General features: G+C 33.6%; 2 protein-coding genes across 2 annotated transcripts; one reads left to right on the top strand and one right to left on the bottom strand.

Annotated features, from left to right (window-relative positions):
• The first annotated feature begins 3,490 nt into the window (after positions 1–3,490).
• Positions 3,491–6,757, top strand: LOC132633785 (cell wall protein RBR3-like). The gene is made up of 7 exons (XM_060350250.1): positions 3,491–3,683; positions 3,806–4,073; positions 5,000–5,200; positions 5,286–5,973; positions 6,068–6,174; positions 6,267–6,326; positions 6,413–6,757. The coding sequence occupies exons 1-7, from the start codon at positions 3,519–3,521 to the stop codon at positions 6,439–6,441; spliced, it is 1,518 nt and encodes a 505-aa protein (XP_060206233.1). The 5' UTR covers positions 3,491–3,518; the 3' UTR covers positions 6,442–6,757.
• A 1,442-nt stretch (positions 6,758–8,199) lies between these two features.
• On the bottom strand, positions 8,200–11,178 carry LOC132630619 (fructose-1,6-bisphosphatase, chloroplastic). Its single transcript, XM_060346184.1, has 4 exons — positions 10,596–11,178; positions 9,679–9,903; positions 8,577–9,083; positions 8,200–8,489 (listed from the first exon to the last, which is right to left on the bottom strand). The coding sequence occupies exons 1-4, from the start codon at positions 11,019–11,021 to the stop codon at positions 8,418–8,420; spliced, it is 1,230 nt and encodes a 409-aa protein (XP_060202167.1). The 5' UTR covers positions 11,022–11,178; the 3' UTR covers positions 8,200–8,417.
• Between the last annotated feature and the right edge of the window lie 4,055 nt (positions 11,179–15,233).

Raw genomic sequence — 15,233 nt, 5'->3', positions numbered from 1 at the left:
AATCTATAACAAAAATACTTTTAAAGCAATAAAAATTAAATTAACACCCGGTGCGTGCGCCTTCATGCCCAGAACTTACGCTTTTGCGCCCGGGATTTACGCCCCAAGTTCTAGAGTGTATGCCGTATGAATCTACGTCCCGCAACGTTTTGGGTACGCCCTGCCCAGGGGCTAGCCCGCGGACTCGCCCCAAAAACGCCTATGAAAACACTTCTCACCGGTATATCACAAGGCATAGAAGATGTATGTTAAGGATGTAGCTACAGATGGAAAATGTAGCTACGAATGGCAATCTATATATAATATAAATATAGACATATACAAGATGATGTGACACCTCTCTTTGACTTCCATTTTTATTTATCTTTTTTTTTTTTGACATTTTATCCTATTTTCCTCAGTTATTCTATTTTAAAAATAATTCTTATCTCCAGTTAAATTCAATAATTAATACATATTTATCGTTAAGATTTTTCATCTTCTTCACCTGTTTTTCTCATTTCACCAGTTCATGGGTCAACAAATATTTAATCACCAATTAAGCTTAACAATTAATACACATTAATGTTTATGCTTTTTAATCTCCTTCCACATTAGTTGGCTCTACTCAAATTGTCCATTCATATGTCATATGGTATTTCAATTTTGCAGTTGAAAGCTTATGCCTAAAAGTTTAATTTTCACATTTTTTTCTCTCTCCGTGTGTGCGCGCGCACGCCAAAGTATATGTAGTTGTTTATAGATTATTTGATTTGTCTTCAACTAGATGGCACAAGTTTTTCCAACACAATCATTGAGATATACTCTAAATATCACTGTGTTATTAACAAATCTCTCTCTCTCTATCTCTATCTTTACTTTTAGTTTACTTTATCAATAAATATTTAATTTTTATATTATATGAAAGAAGACTAGATGACTTTGCTATGATATATATTCATATTTCTATTCAAACGTGATATGAATTGTAGATGAATCTTTTGCTCCTCGCTTTCACGGAGTATTAAATTTAACTGTGCGAGGTTTTGTGACATGCTATACAACAATCCCTCTGAAGTCAATTTGAAGAGATTTTCCCCCATTATGTTCAAAATATTCAGACGGTCATGAATGGGTAGCTAATAGCACATATAAGCACTCCTTGTATTTGACCTCCCATAATTCAGAAGATATACTATCTCATTCCAGATTTTCACTATTATAGAATCCTTTTTAGTTTTAAATATTTAAATTTTTTCCTTTAAATATTTCGCTAGCCTTCCTTTCTTTTACTTTTTGGTCAAATGTTCTAGATATTGACAGCCCGTGCAAGATATAAATTTAAAGTAAATTATATTAAGGTTTGTGGTATAATTTATCTTCATTCTTATGTTTATGTTGACAACTTTTATTTCATTGTGGTGATTGTTAAAAAGTTTATGGTAATGTACAACATATTGCCGGGCTTTTATAGCTTTATGTAAGAAAATTATTTTTTTTTCTTCTAAATTTCTAATTTTAAAATTATCTTTTGAACAAAGTTAGTGATGGCGAGAACCTTTTTCATGGCAAAAGCGTGGCGTGCATAACACTTTCTTATTATTGTGATTCAAGGCTTCATAGCAAAATGATGTCTTCTTTTCTTAAGTTTTTTTCATTTTAAATTTGAGTGTGAGTGATAACTTATTTTCCACTTTCTTAAATTATTTAAATTTGTGGTGTTGTTTCAATTGCGTATATACTACATATTGTAGCAAATGCTGCCTTGATTTGAATGACTCCTGAGCCATGGCCTATATGATCCTTCAGAACCAGCTTCATCGTTGACTAAAGAAAAGGTCCTTTAGCCTTTGGATTGGTGCGCACGCAAGAGAAGAACAAAAAAGAGGGGATCTGCCTTACTAAGAAGGATACAAATAACATACTAAGCAGAAGCGTGTAGACTCAAAAGAAAGGCATCACTATCACTTATGTAATTTTAAGAATAATTGTCTCAATAACTCTAATTTTATGTTTTCTTTTCATTTCCTATGATTAATGTTCATTATTTTGTGTAGTCATATACAAATATCACTCCTGTTACGTTTACAAACATGTCCACCGGTCACATATTCTTAATCCTCTTAGTTACTCTTACTCTCCATCATGCTTACTCAAATTCTTGAAATTTAATGTATATTGAATATAGTAATTCATTTGGAATGTGAAAATACGCTTTAATGTTTTGTAACTTTAATTACCTCCTTCTTTTTTTATCCTTTGTCACTAGTTATTTCTCTCTTTTGTTCTCTTTTAATTTTTATTTTTAAATGCATTTTGTTCTAACCGTCTTTCGTTTCCTAATTTAAATTACTATTTTTTTTTTTTTTTGTGATCTTGATATCACAATTCTTTAGATTGGTGATAGAAGAAAACGAGAAAGTGAATAGTAATGAAGTTAGCAAAGAGGAGAAAGAAGCGGGAATGGGGAAAATATTGATGTGAAAAACTAAGCAGCTCAAATTAGAGAGTATCTTATATGCACGACTTGAAAATTGTTCACAAAAGATAGGGTATATTAAATTACTTTTTTTATTTTATTTAATTTCCTTCTTTTAGTTTATTTTTTATTTTATTTAGAGAAATACAAAATGTGAAAGCATAAGTGTCGAGAAATCGTACTAAAAATATAATTAAGATAAGGGCCTCCATGGAAGAAGAAAAAAGCAAACACATCTCAAGTTTCCATTCCACTAATTTTAGTATTTTTTTCTTTTTCATTAATTCTTCTTTTAATATTTTATTTTTTACGTTCACGTATACTGATTTCTTATTTAAGTTGTTTCATATTTAACCTAAAACATTTTTTCAAGGATTCTCTTTTGTGAAATATGTGTGATTAATAAAAATTAGTTCCCTTTTATAAAAGTACTTAGTAACATTAGTATTCAACTTATTTTATTATTTTTTTATGATCGCGCAAAGTGCAGATAGCTACACTAGTAAATATAAAGTGTAGTTATTATCCATAAATAGCTCTTAGAAGTAACTATGCCAAGTAAATTTTTCTAAAAAAATAAGTCAACCCTTTTCTTTAAATGAACCAGACCCGACCCACAAAAAAATTTACCATGTGGCTTTTGAAAAATAAGTTTACTACAAAAATTGGGTAGACTTCTTTTTTGAAAGCCACGTGATATTTTTTTAATTAAAAAATAAACTAATTTTTTTTTTAAAATTCTATCAACGAAAAAAGTACATTTGCACAATTTGTATAACGGCAGAGTATCTATACACCATTTGTTTTTTAATAAGGATATATGTGTTAAAAATGGCAAAAGTAGAGGGGCATATTTGCCCATTTTCCCAAACAATAAAATACAAAGATGTTGTCATATTTCCTCCTAAATTTTTCGAATACTCCCGCGCGTTGCAGATTCTTCATGACGTTCCCTCAATTTGTTTTTTGAACCTTTCCCTCCTTAATAAATAGGGAATACTCTTGTTCCCTCCAAAACCTTGTTAACATTATTTGGCTCTTGGAGACTTAGAAAGTGAAAATGGGTAGACGAAAAAACGAAAACAAGATTGGTAAAGGAAAGGTTACAGCTGTACAAATTGGCTTCATCGTAGATCGATACCTCTCTGATAATAGTTTTACGGAAACTAGAACCACTTTCCGCTCTGAAGCTTCGCATCTTCTCGCTAAGTCTCCCGTTAATGAGGTATCCAAATCTATGGTTTTATTCACTGAGTGCATAATCTAATTTGATAAATTATTGAGGTGAATTACTGTCTCTATCTTTGGTTAATCCTTGATTTTTTTTTTGTGTGTGATAATGAATAGGCGCCAAGGAGTTTATTGAGTTTAGGAGATATGTTGGATGAGTACGTAAGTTTGAAAGAGCAGAAAGTGTTTTTGGATCAAGAAAAGTGTAGACTGGATCATGAAAAAACACGCCTTCACAATTTACTAAATGGGATGCAACATGTTATGAATGCTTACAATGCTAGTGCGAATTTAACGCTGCCTTCCTCAATTGCTGCTGCTTCTTCAATGCCCCACACAGGTGCTTTGCCAAGCATAGTTAATGGATCTTCCCCAGTAACATCAGGTACGAATTCCACCTTTTTGTTTAGCTTTGTCTAAATTATTTTCTTAGTTTATATGACTGCTTTTCAGTTTAAGTAGCTTTAGGTTGCTCAATGTGTTGTTCTACTTGTGATACTATCTTGTTTTTGTACATGAAATGTAAAAACAAGTTTAGATGTATTACTTCAATTTTTTATCCTCAAAGTAAGAGAATTGGCTTTAATACCACAGCCTCAACATGATATTACATCCAACTGAAGCAATTTCCTATCAAAGTTCTTAGTACTAATGTGCACATTGATTCAGGATCTTAAAACAGCTAGTCTGGAGTGCCACTACACTCATTAGTCATTACTATATATGATGATAGTAGGCTCTGTGTAATATTTAAAAATATTTGATGTATAAAAGGTGCAGTTGTATCTGCAGATGCTACATTCCTAGAGACTAGAGAGAGATTTGATCATTGCACTTTCTCTAATTTCAATTGCTTTAAAGTTTAAATTATTACCTGAACATGTGGAAGGTACTGGAAGAATTTTGGATCCCTATTTCTCTTTCAATAAACCATAATAGGTAAACATAATCTTTTGGCATAGTTCTTCCCAAATTAATAGTCTTTGCATTTGTGTGACCATTATTTACTAGTATGCAATAGGATGTAAAACATCTATTTGCTAGACTGCATTTAGCTCCTTACTGAAGTCATGCAGCATATATTTTGGCCTTAGAGCAACACCATCTTCATCTCTAAAGAGAAAAATCTCCAAAAGAAGGATCACCGATTGCTCATGATCATTTTCAAGAAACAGTACGTAATTTTGTTCGTAGAAAGATATGCTTTGCTGTGTATTGGATGTCATTGTTGACCAGTCTATTGATATTTGCCAGAATTTGGATAACTACTTTACTATTTGCCTGAAGAATTATATGTACTACTTTTATCAGGTTATTATTCCGCATACAAAACTGCAGCTCTGATGTCAGCATCAAGGCCTTCAAACACTGCTCTAGATACCATGAAATTTTCTAATGCAAATTCTGTTCCGTCAACCTCAAAAAGAAAAGGCTTCAAAGACGTTTCTGCAGCTCCCGTAACTGCCAAGAGATCTCGTAAACACTTGATCACTAACCAGTTGTCACTTAAAGGTAAATCCATTTGAAGGTGGTCTTTTGTCACTTCATGTGAAATGTCCTTAATACTTTGACATCAAATTATCGTACTTTCTTGCAGATTCTAGTACAGACGCACAACCAACAAGTTCTGCTAAACACAACAACATTGTGAATGATTCTGCAGTTCAGTTATCAGATCCTGCGACTTCATCTGATAAGAGACCAGTTCAAGGATCTAGTGTTGTCAAGTCTTTGTTCAATCAGCTCATTCAGTCCCCTCCAACTAATTCTTCTGGCCCTAAAACACCACCAAAAGCATCTTCATCCCAAACTGACAAATCTATCTCTCCACTGGAAGTTTGTTCAACTGCTACTTCCAGCAAAAATATTACACCGTCTCGTGTAACAGCCACCAATTGCACAATCATCTCGTCAGAAACAATTCGAGTGAGCCCTTCCAAACAAATATTTTACTCAATAGAAAGAAATCACTGCATTTCAACATCCTCACCAGTAAAGACCAACCTGAAGAGGCCTATTAGGCGAGATCAAGTAAAAAGTAGGCTGGACTTTGATGCCCCTGATAACATGCCATGTAATTCAGAAATGACAGCTGGCCCTGACATGATCTCGACATCTGAATCTGAGAAAGAAGGAGATGTTTTTGACTTAGATTTGCCTAATTTAGATGCTTTAGGGGTGGACTTTAATCTTTCTGAACTACTATTTGATTTTGGCCTTGACGGAGAGGGGATTGATTATTCTTGCCAGGAAACATTGCATTCTTCCCCAGATTCTTTTTCAGGGTAAGGTTACCTGCCTTGTTTTTTTCGTAGTTTCCTTGATCTAATGCAAGTTTAGGAATGGTTTCTGAGTCTCCATTTGATGTTTAATGCACAGGTCACCTGATGAATCAGGAAATGTCAATACTGATGGAAACCAGATGACTTCTCAGATTTCGTCGACAGTTACTGAAGTCTTTTCAGAGCAAGACATGAATTTACTAGGTAAAAGGAGATTCTTGACTATGAAATCAACTGTACACTGGTTTCATTGAAATTATTGAAAGAGTTTTGATTTTTTCACATTGATCATTCAGGTTCAGATTCCGTGACCACTACAAAATCAGTAACTAAATGCATTCAAGTTTTAAGCCCTGGTAATTCTTCGACTGTCTGCTTTCTCCTTTTCATTTTGTAAAAGTACAAACTGAAAATATAATTCCGTGACTGTCATTTCTTGCAGTTAAGAGTATCAAAAGCTTGAGGGATTAGGAGAACTATGTGCAAGAAATTGTCCAAATTCGTACACAGATGACTACTGACGCTGAAAGGCCTTACTTAATCACAGTCGACTGGATTTATGCAAACAACTGGATTTACCAAATTAGTTTTACATATTGACTGTTCATTCATTAGCAAAAGGGTGTAAGTGCATTGGATTAGGATTTGTTTCCATAGAATTAGCAGCTGCAGTCCTAGCCAGAATGTTGATTATATGTAGCTTATTGCTAAACATATTAGGAATTTGTATAAATTTATTAGACATGAAGAAGCTTATAGCAAATTTGACTATGAGAAAATCTGATTATCCGGAAATAGCATTCATGCAAGGAAGTCTCCTGGCTTATCAACTCTTCTATGCATCCAATAAGTTTTATGGTCTGCAATTGAATATGCAATGAGGGAAAATGAAGGCCAAACCCATCGACAAACGCTTGTGGTCGTCCACTTCGTTCACTTGAGCACCTAAAGTGGCTCTTGTTCCATTTAGACACTTCAGGTAAGCCATTTCTATTCCAATTAGACACTTTTTGCACCGTTATCGGAGCAAAACCAACACCAGTCGTCTCCTACGTGGATTAAGTGGCCAATTAAATTGTGTCAGCTCATTTAAATTGTGCCAACTCATTTTAATTGTAAATTTACTAATTTGTAAATTCATGGAGTTTTGACCATTAAAATTGGGGCTTTTGGATTGGTTGGATGTGCAATGAGGTGGCGCCCCCTTTGGTGTTGGTTTTGCTCTCATAATGGTGCAAAAAGGGTCTAAGTGGAATAGGAATGACCTACCTGAAGAGTTTAAATGGAACAAGGGTCACTTTAGGTGTTCAAGTGAAAGAAGTGGACGACTACAGGTGTCTCTCGATGGGTTTGGCCGAAAATGAATGATTTATGTCCTCTATGGACTCATAAGATAAAGGTCAGAATGTGGTGTATTAGAATCATTATTTGACGTTCACTGTTGTGTATTTTCTAAGTTGAAAATGTGAAATCTGTCCTCTTTGATGGGTTAGAAACAAACCAAATTATCCAGCCTTTTGGCATTTAAATATCTTAATGTGCAAAACAAAGTCTACATATGTTGGATCATGTAAATGCATACATTCATTTTCATACAGCGAGTGTGTAGACCCCTGAACTTGAATAAAGATTGCTCTGCTGCTACTAAATTGCTCCCTGGCAGGCACTTGCTCACTAAGCACTCCAATTTTGGCTTGGTAAAATTGAAATTATCACTCTTAACGACAATGCCTTTCAAATTTTTGTGGGTGATTTGCTTTCCTCTTTAAATTTGTGCCGAAATGATGTGTAATCATCATCAATGTTTAAAAGACAGTTCTCATCTGGTACCAGAGTCTGAAAATGAAGCCACTGGTTAAGACAGTATCCGTGTATCAGATCTATCAACAGTGTCAAGAAATGCTTTTTATTAGAAATAGATGGATGAATTATTGAACTCGAATGGAACTTGAATGATAAAAAAACCAGCAGACGATAATTTTCAGAACTATGATGGACTTTGTCATGGTTTTTGTTAAAATGGGCTTCAACTTGCATTCATACAAAACCAAGTTCAGTGCTTGGTTACTGCAGCTTCTTGGTCTAAGCTCCTCAGGATTCATCCCTTCTTTTGTTAGTCTTGTAATTTACAATGTTTCAGAGTATGAAGTTAGTTGAGTTGCTGGTAATCTGTATTGGTCCATTTATCCGTTTATTCCCCAACAGAAATAACAAAAAGAGAACGACCACTTTAAGAAAGAGGATGGCAGATTTAAGGCATAGTGGAAAAACCTTTACATTGTTTTATGAATTGAATCACTGCAAAGCTTTTCAATAACCTATAATTACTCGTGAAAAGAATTTCTTTAAGAGTGTTACAAATTCACAGTCTTGTCTTGCTTACAGAATGATCTGAAAGTGGTCAGATCAACACAAACTTGATTTCCACTTTCACCTTGATTTCTGAATTAAGACAAGTACTTCTCCAATTTTTCAACCTCTTCTGTGCTTCCAATGTACAATGGAACCCGTTGGTGGATCTGCCAAGTTACAGACCAAAGAAACACCAAATTAACTGATTGATAAACGCTTATTGGTTACATATTTATCAGTTATCACGTTCTTACCTCAGTTGGTTGGATATCGAGAACTCTTTGGTGTCCATCGGATCCTTTGCCACCAGCTTGTTCCACAATGAAGCTCATGGGGGCACACTCGTACAAAAGCCTCAACTTTCCATTCTTACTCTTTTTGTCTCTAGGATAGCCATAAATGCCACCATATAGAAGAGTCCGATGGAAGTCACCAACCAAACTACCAATGTACCTTGCGGAGTAAGGCTTCCCACTAGGGCCAGGGTCCTTCAAGTCATCAATATATTTCTTCAACTTGTCATCCCAGAGCTGGTAGTTTCCTTCATTGAACGAATATATCTTTCCAGCCTTTGGTATTTGGACGTTTTCTTGGGTCAGAACGAATTCTCCATACATTGGATCCAAGTTAAAGGAAAAAACACCATTTCCCAAAGTGAGTACAAAAATCACAGAGCTCGAGTACATGCAGTAGCCTGCTGCAAGAAGGTTGCTCCCTGGTTGGCATACATTCACGATGCACTTCTGCATCACATTGCCAAGCTGCAATATTGGACAAATATTTGGTGTATCGGTGGTTAGCTATTTACATGTAACGAATGGATTTTGTCTAATGCCAAACTCACAACTACACTGGAAAAATATATGCATCAAAGGTCCAATCGACTATTCAAAACATCACACAGATATAAGAAGCATAGCAGTAAATGGTCCTATTCTCTGTCCATTATGTGTTAAAGACAACACATTGTCACAAGTCAAAATGTAGCTATTTAGGGGTCGTTTGGTAGGAGGTATTAGAGATAAAAATACTAGTATATTATCTTTTTGGTAGTGTTTTCAACCTATGTATAACTGTATTTAGTTAGACACCCTAGTTAGTACTATTCTTACATATAGTAAACCATGACATTAACAATACCAGTACGGTTCCTGTTCTAATACACCCTATTCAGTACTATTTAGAAATTATGCAATGCATGTTATTTAATAAAACAAAGCAACCAGTCTATAAAAACTAATGCCAACATAAGATTACTAATACATCCTATTCAGTACTATTCTTATAAACCCTATCAAATAACCCCTTAGAGTTCTCTTTTGGAGGCAAAGGAAGGCTATCTAATTTGGTGATTACCTCAGTATCATCTCCAAGATCAGCGAGGCACTCATCATTCGGGCTGTATATTCCAAAGATAGAACCAGTAGACACAGCAGCATCAATGTTTGATGATCCATCAAGAGGGTCAAACACCACAATATAGTTGCCTGAGTAACTCTCTTCCACTGCCACTGGTACATCCTCTTCCTCTGATGCTATAATCCCGGTCCTTCCACTCGACCTTAGACAATTGGAGAAAACCTGTTCAATCCATCAAAAAACACTCAACTTTGAGAAACGCAGCACATTAATGTCATACAATTAATGTTCTATGAGCTTAAGTTCTGTGCATTGACAACACATATAATTTAAAGGGATTTTTTAAATTTTTGGCCCGTCAGCCAAAATTAATTACGGTCGCTTGCCAAAATATACAATGCCTATATACTGATGATGTATTATATGTATATTACATGTATATCTTGTGTATACAATATGTATGTTATATGTATATTTATACTTAATATACAAAACCATACAGTTGCTAGCTATTATTTTTTTGAAGGGTCCAAAAATGTAATTATCCTTATTTTAAACCATCTGGTTAAATTGACCTATAAGAGTATATACAATGTCTCGTAGTAAACCTGATACACTAACCTGGAAAATAGAATAAGGACCTGCTATAGCCGGTTAAATTACACTGATAGCGTAAAGATTCTATACACCATCAATGTATATAACTTAACTCCATATAGGATGTCAGTTATATACACTGATATTGTACACAATCCTTACACTATGAATATATTTTAATCTGTTGTAACAAATAACCTACCTCACTTTCTAGATTACTAATTCACTTCTTGTTAGGTGACTTGATAGTCGGTATATAGAAGTTAAACTCATGTAAATAACTTCACATAGACAGAGTACTATGGTGACATACAAACCTCATTAGAGACAACATCAAGCTTCTTTTGATCTTCTCCTTGGATATTGACAGCACCTTGAACTCCAGTAAGGTTAGAAATGCCAGATCGCTGGACCAAGGAAGCAATCTGTTTACAAGCCATTGAAATGCTTGACATAACTATGGTAAGTTCAGCATCAATAACCCCAGCTTGTTCTTGCCTTAATAGCCAGCTTGTTAAAGTTTGCAGCTCATAACCACTCCTTTTCTTGGTTTCTGTAACACCTGCAGCTGTCTCTATTGCCATGCACTTAACTCCTCCATGAAATGATGACCTTTTCTTTGTGCTGTTTTTTGGGCATAAAAATGGAGTCTTTTTGTCTAGAGAACATAAAAAAGGAGTCTTTTTGTCTGCAGCACATAAGAATGAAGTTGTTGCTGTTGCTGTTGCTGATGATGCTGCCATTGTGTTATTCTTGGAATTCCCTTTTCTTGAAATCAATAAATTTTCTCACTTAAAAGTTCATTGTGTAATATTTATTCCAAAAGAATTGTTTTTTGAGGCTCATTGGTAGTTTCTTGGGGTAGGGTGGGTGAGTGGGGTGGTCTTAGATTCAATAGATTGTGTTGGCAATTATGGGGTGGAAAGTGTAAGGCTGGTAGAAGATTTCTTTTAAGGGGGTCCCACTTATCCTACTCCATGTAAATCTTTTTCTTTCATTTGTGGTTAAGCTTTGGAAATCTATAAATGACATCATCTGGGCTAAGAATTTGGGGTATATTCTTGGAGAGTTGTGACACAACTTGCATGGTGTATTTCGGATTAATAAAATGAACCGGTTAGCCCATTGGTGTTAGCCCATTAAAAGGATTGTGACACATTGGTTTGAGCTTGGAACATTATCGAATTATTTGCATACGTACATATATTCGATTTTGGTGCAACTGTTTAAGTTATGTCTTAGGTTTATAAATTTTTGCAAGTCTACCTACTTTGAAACAACTTCAAACATGCGTTTCTGAAGTTAGTCTTCACAAGGCTGTAAGTTTTATATGGCTGAAATTCAGGCATTTATGCTTGACATGCAGTCATATGAAATTTCAGACACCTCATGTTTGAAATTATACCGAAACATGTAATTTTTTTTTTTAAAAAAACCGGGTATAGATTAAATAACGGTATTCAAATAGAATACCAAGTGAAATTTTTACACTAACGTAGCAGGTTAGATTTCACTTTAGAAATAGCTTAGATGAATTTATCTTTTTGCAAATAAATTTAGCCTATTGAACTAACAGAAAACAAAATTTAAATGGTGGCCTCAAAGAAGGTCATTTGTTCAATATTATCTTCTATATGACTAAAATGGTAAAAGGTGTCCAATAACCAAATTGGTAGAAGTTCTGAATCTGATTGCATTTTGGTTAGACAAAATTTCATAAATGGTCACCTAACTATAACTTTTTTTCATCAAAGTCACGTAACTATATTTCTAACAGAAAAATCATAAAACTTTCACCCCAACACAAAAGTCACAAGCCCCAAAACCCAACCTTCCGATGAATGATACTGTTTTATGCTATATTTAAACCTTTTTTTAAAATCTTATAAATACAAACTCAATCAAAAGAGGACTGACCGACCCCTTCTTTAACTTTTAGATAAGTGATAATTCACCAATTTTACCATCTTCAAATTTATCCAAATGACATATTCTATTCATCAGTCAGAAATCCCTATCCAAATTTGCAATCCTATTTTCAAGATTTTTATCCAAATTGATCATAATTATTGTCTGCATAGCTTTATGATTCTAATTAAGTTTCTATCTCTTTATCCATACAAATTTTCCCTTCTCAAAATCTCATTAAAAATACTCCAAGAAAACAACTCTAATCAATCAAACAACTAAAAGGGTCAATGGATTGAAAAGAATTTATTACAAGATTATTACTTTCGATGCACTGATAACTAATATTAATAACTATCACTCCATAAAATTTAATAATGATATAAATGTAATATAAACATATATGCTTTTAAAGTTTCAATACAAACATATATACTTGTTATTGCATATTAAGTGGCCCATGTGGATTGCGGACTGGCCCGATCCGTTTATAAGAGATAAACCTGCAGAAAGTTACCCCACACTATAACTCATGCACTATTCTTTACGTGGGTATGTAATGGGATCAAGAGAAGTTCCAATAACTACTTCTCGCATTGTTTCCAACTTCTCGCACCTCTTTGTCTTCCAAACTACACCTCTTATTTTGATTAGGGGCTCCTCTCCATCTCTTTTCACAATGAAATTCAACTATGGAGCATAGAGAAGAAATGAACCGAACTTATTGACCCAAGGCTGCAGAGATTTCAGTGAAACCACATAAGTGAATTCTTTGGATCAATTTTCAAAATCTTTTCTCAAATGTTTTGATTTGTCACACCTCTGGAAAATGAAAATTTAGACTCTAAAGTTGATTTATTCGTCTCTTTTACATCTCTATTTGAGTATTCAAGTGGCATTGATGCCCTAATTGCCAATTTTACATTGAATTTTTTCCTTTTTCTTAACTTTAAGCTAGTACTAAAGTTATCCTCAGTTGGTTTTTTTTGTTGTCTATACATCTGTTTCTTCAAATTTTCAATTTATTTGTTGGTGTACTGGGATTAACTCTGTATTTGTCTATTATGATTAACTACAAATGGTGTTTTCCCCCAGTTTTACGGTTACTTGCATTGTGGGAAAAATAAACTCCTATTTTAATTTGCTGAATTTGTTGATTTAGTAATGTCTTCCTTTATTAATCTATCAGTGAGTTAACTGATTTAGTATAATCAGTATATATCAGTCCATCAGAAATTGGCAAAAAGCTAAATTGTTTTGGTACAATTTCTAAATTTAGCATTGTTCGAAGAATTCGCATTTTAGTTTTGAGAACGTGTCTCTTAATTCTATTTTTTTTTTACCTTGCAGTATTGGAAATGAAAACCCTATTGCAAGAATTGTTAGCTTTTATGGAATTTTGTTTAAGTTTTCACTATAAAGGTTGGTGCTTATCTCCCTTGATTCAATTGCTCTTTAGTACATCTAATTCTTAAAAAATTGAATTTAAGAACCCTCTTTCAAAATAAAAGTGTAAGGGTCTGCAAGCAATTTCCTTTTTTATAATCATTGAACCCTCTTTTCGGAAATGAATTTATTAAAAAAAAAAAAAAACCTCTTTCAAAATAAAAGTATAAATATCTTATCATGGTTGCATAATTAATAACAATAAAGAAGGTTGTTTATAACATGAAAGGTTTGTACTTTGTACAATAATTATTCTTCAAAGCAATACCTTTGTTCTTAAATACAGGAAAAAGGGCCTTTTAAAAGTTGAATGCTTATTCTTCTTCAAAACAATAGCTTTTTTTAAATTACAGGAAAAAGAGCCTTTCAAACTTGAATTTTCATTTTTTTTTTTTTGCTTTTGTTCCTTTAAGCCGAGAGTGTTTAGATACAACTCCAATTACATTTCAGTTCTTTCTCCCTTCCTCTATATAATAAAGTTCTTAGACATGTCAAGCTAAGTTTGAACGGCAAAAGTCGAATTAATTCTGATATCTTATAACTTTGTGTTCACGTTACAGTGCGGACAAGATTCAAGAAAATTGAATTGCTTTCTTTCTCCATAGAGGGGCTCTATATAAAGTCTTTTTTTTTTTTTTTAATTATCTTTCTAAGTATTCATTGTTTATTTTCTAGATATTCTACTTGGTGCCTCCTCTTCAGATTTGGTCATCCAATTAACATTATGCATGACATAGAGTAGTACTATGTTCATTTGCTCTTTCAGCGATTTAGGGGAGAAATATTTTTATTGTCTGCTGCGTTTGTTATATTTTAATCTTAGGGTTTTTGTATTACATGTATGGTGCATTGATTATCTGTTGTTTGGTATATTGAATAATTATAAGTAGAGAAGAAATGGTCAGAAGAAGCCAACGTCGAATAAATCTTCTCACAAAGAAGAAGGCGAAGGCTGTGAATAAGCTTCCCATTCCTATTTTTGGACTACTAAATGTTGAATTTCCATGAAGTGAACTTTCGAATAAGATGTATGCTAACTATGAGAGTATAAATTATACCGATCTTTTACCTTTCAAGAAAAATTATAGCAGTTTGTACTCTAAAGGTTAACTGAAAGTCGTTTCCTTAATTCGATAACTACTGAAAATATATCAATTTATGGATGCTGATTGGTATGTAGGATACGTGGGTTTTGCAGGTTGAATCCTGAGGAAATATTGGTTGAAGTAGAATTCCTACAAGCTTTCATTTTTTGGAGGTTTGACTTTCATTGTCAAGTGCTTATAGATGACATATTAATTTGTATACACTATCATCAAAAGTATAAAAGATGAATGTATAACTATTAATGCATTATTACCGGTTATAAGATACTAATATTCTATTACCTGTTAAATGTATATATATTCAAAGAGAAAGCCTGACAGTCTATACTTTACAACCATTTTAGTAATAGATGGCCTCCAAGTAACTTTGATTTTCTACAGTAAATTTGGAAAGCATGTGGGAAATGGCTTCAATTACTTCTCATATCCTTTTGTTATGTCTTAATCTAGTATCTAGATTTTGCAAACATATTTATGGCTTTACTTGGTTTAAAT

This window comes from Lycium barbarum, chromosome 3, assembly GCF_019175385.1.
Source record: "Lycium barbarum isolate Lr01 chromosome 3, ASM1917538v2, whole genome shotgun sequence".
NCBI classification, from domain to species: domain Eukaryota; kingdom Viridiplantae; phylum Streptophyta; class Magnoliopsida; order Solanales; family Solanaceae; genus Lycium; species Lycium barbarum.
The sequence above is the reverse complement of the archived record's forward strand: the minus strand, read 5'-3'. Positions and strand labels throughout refer to the sequence as shown.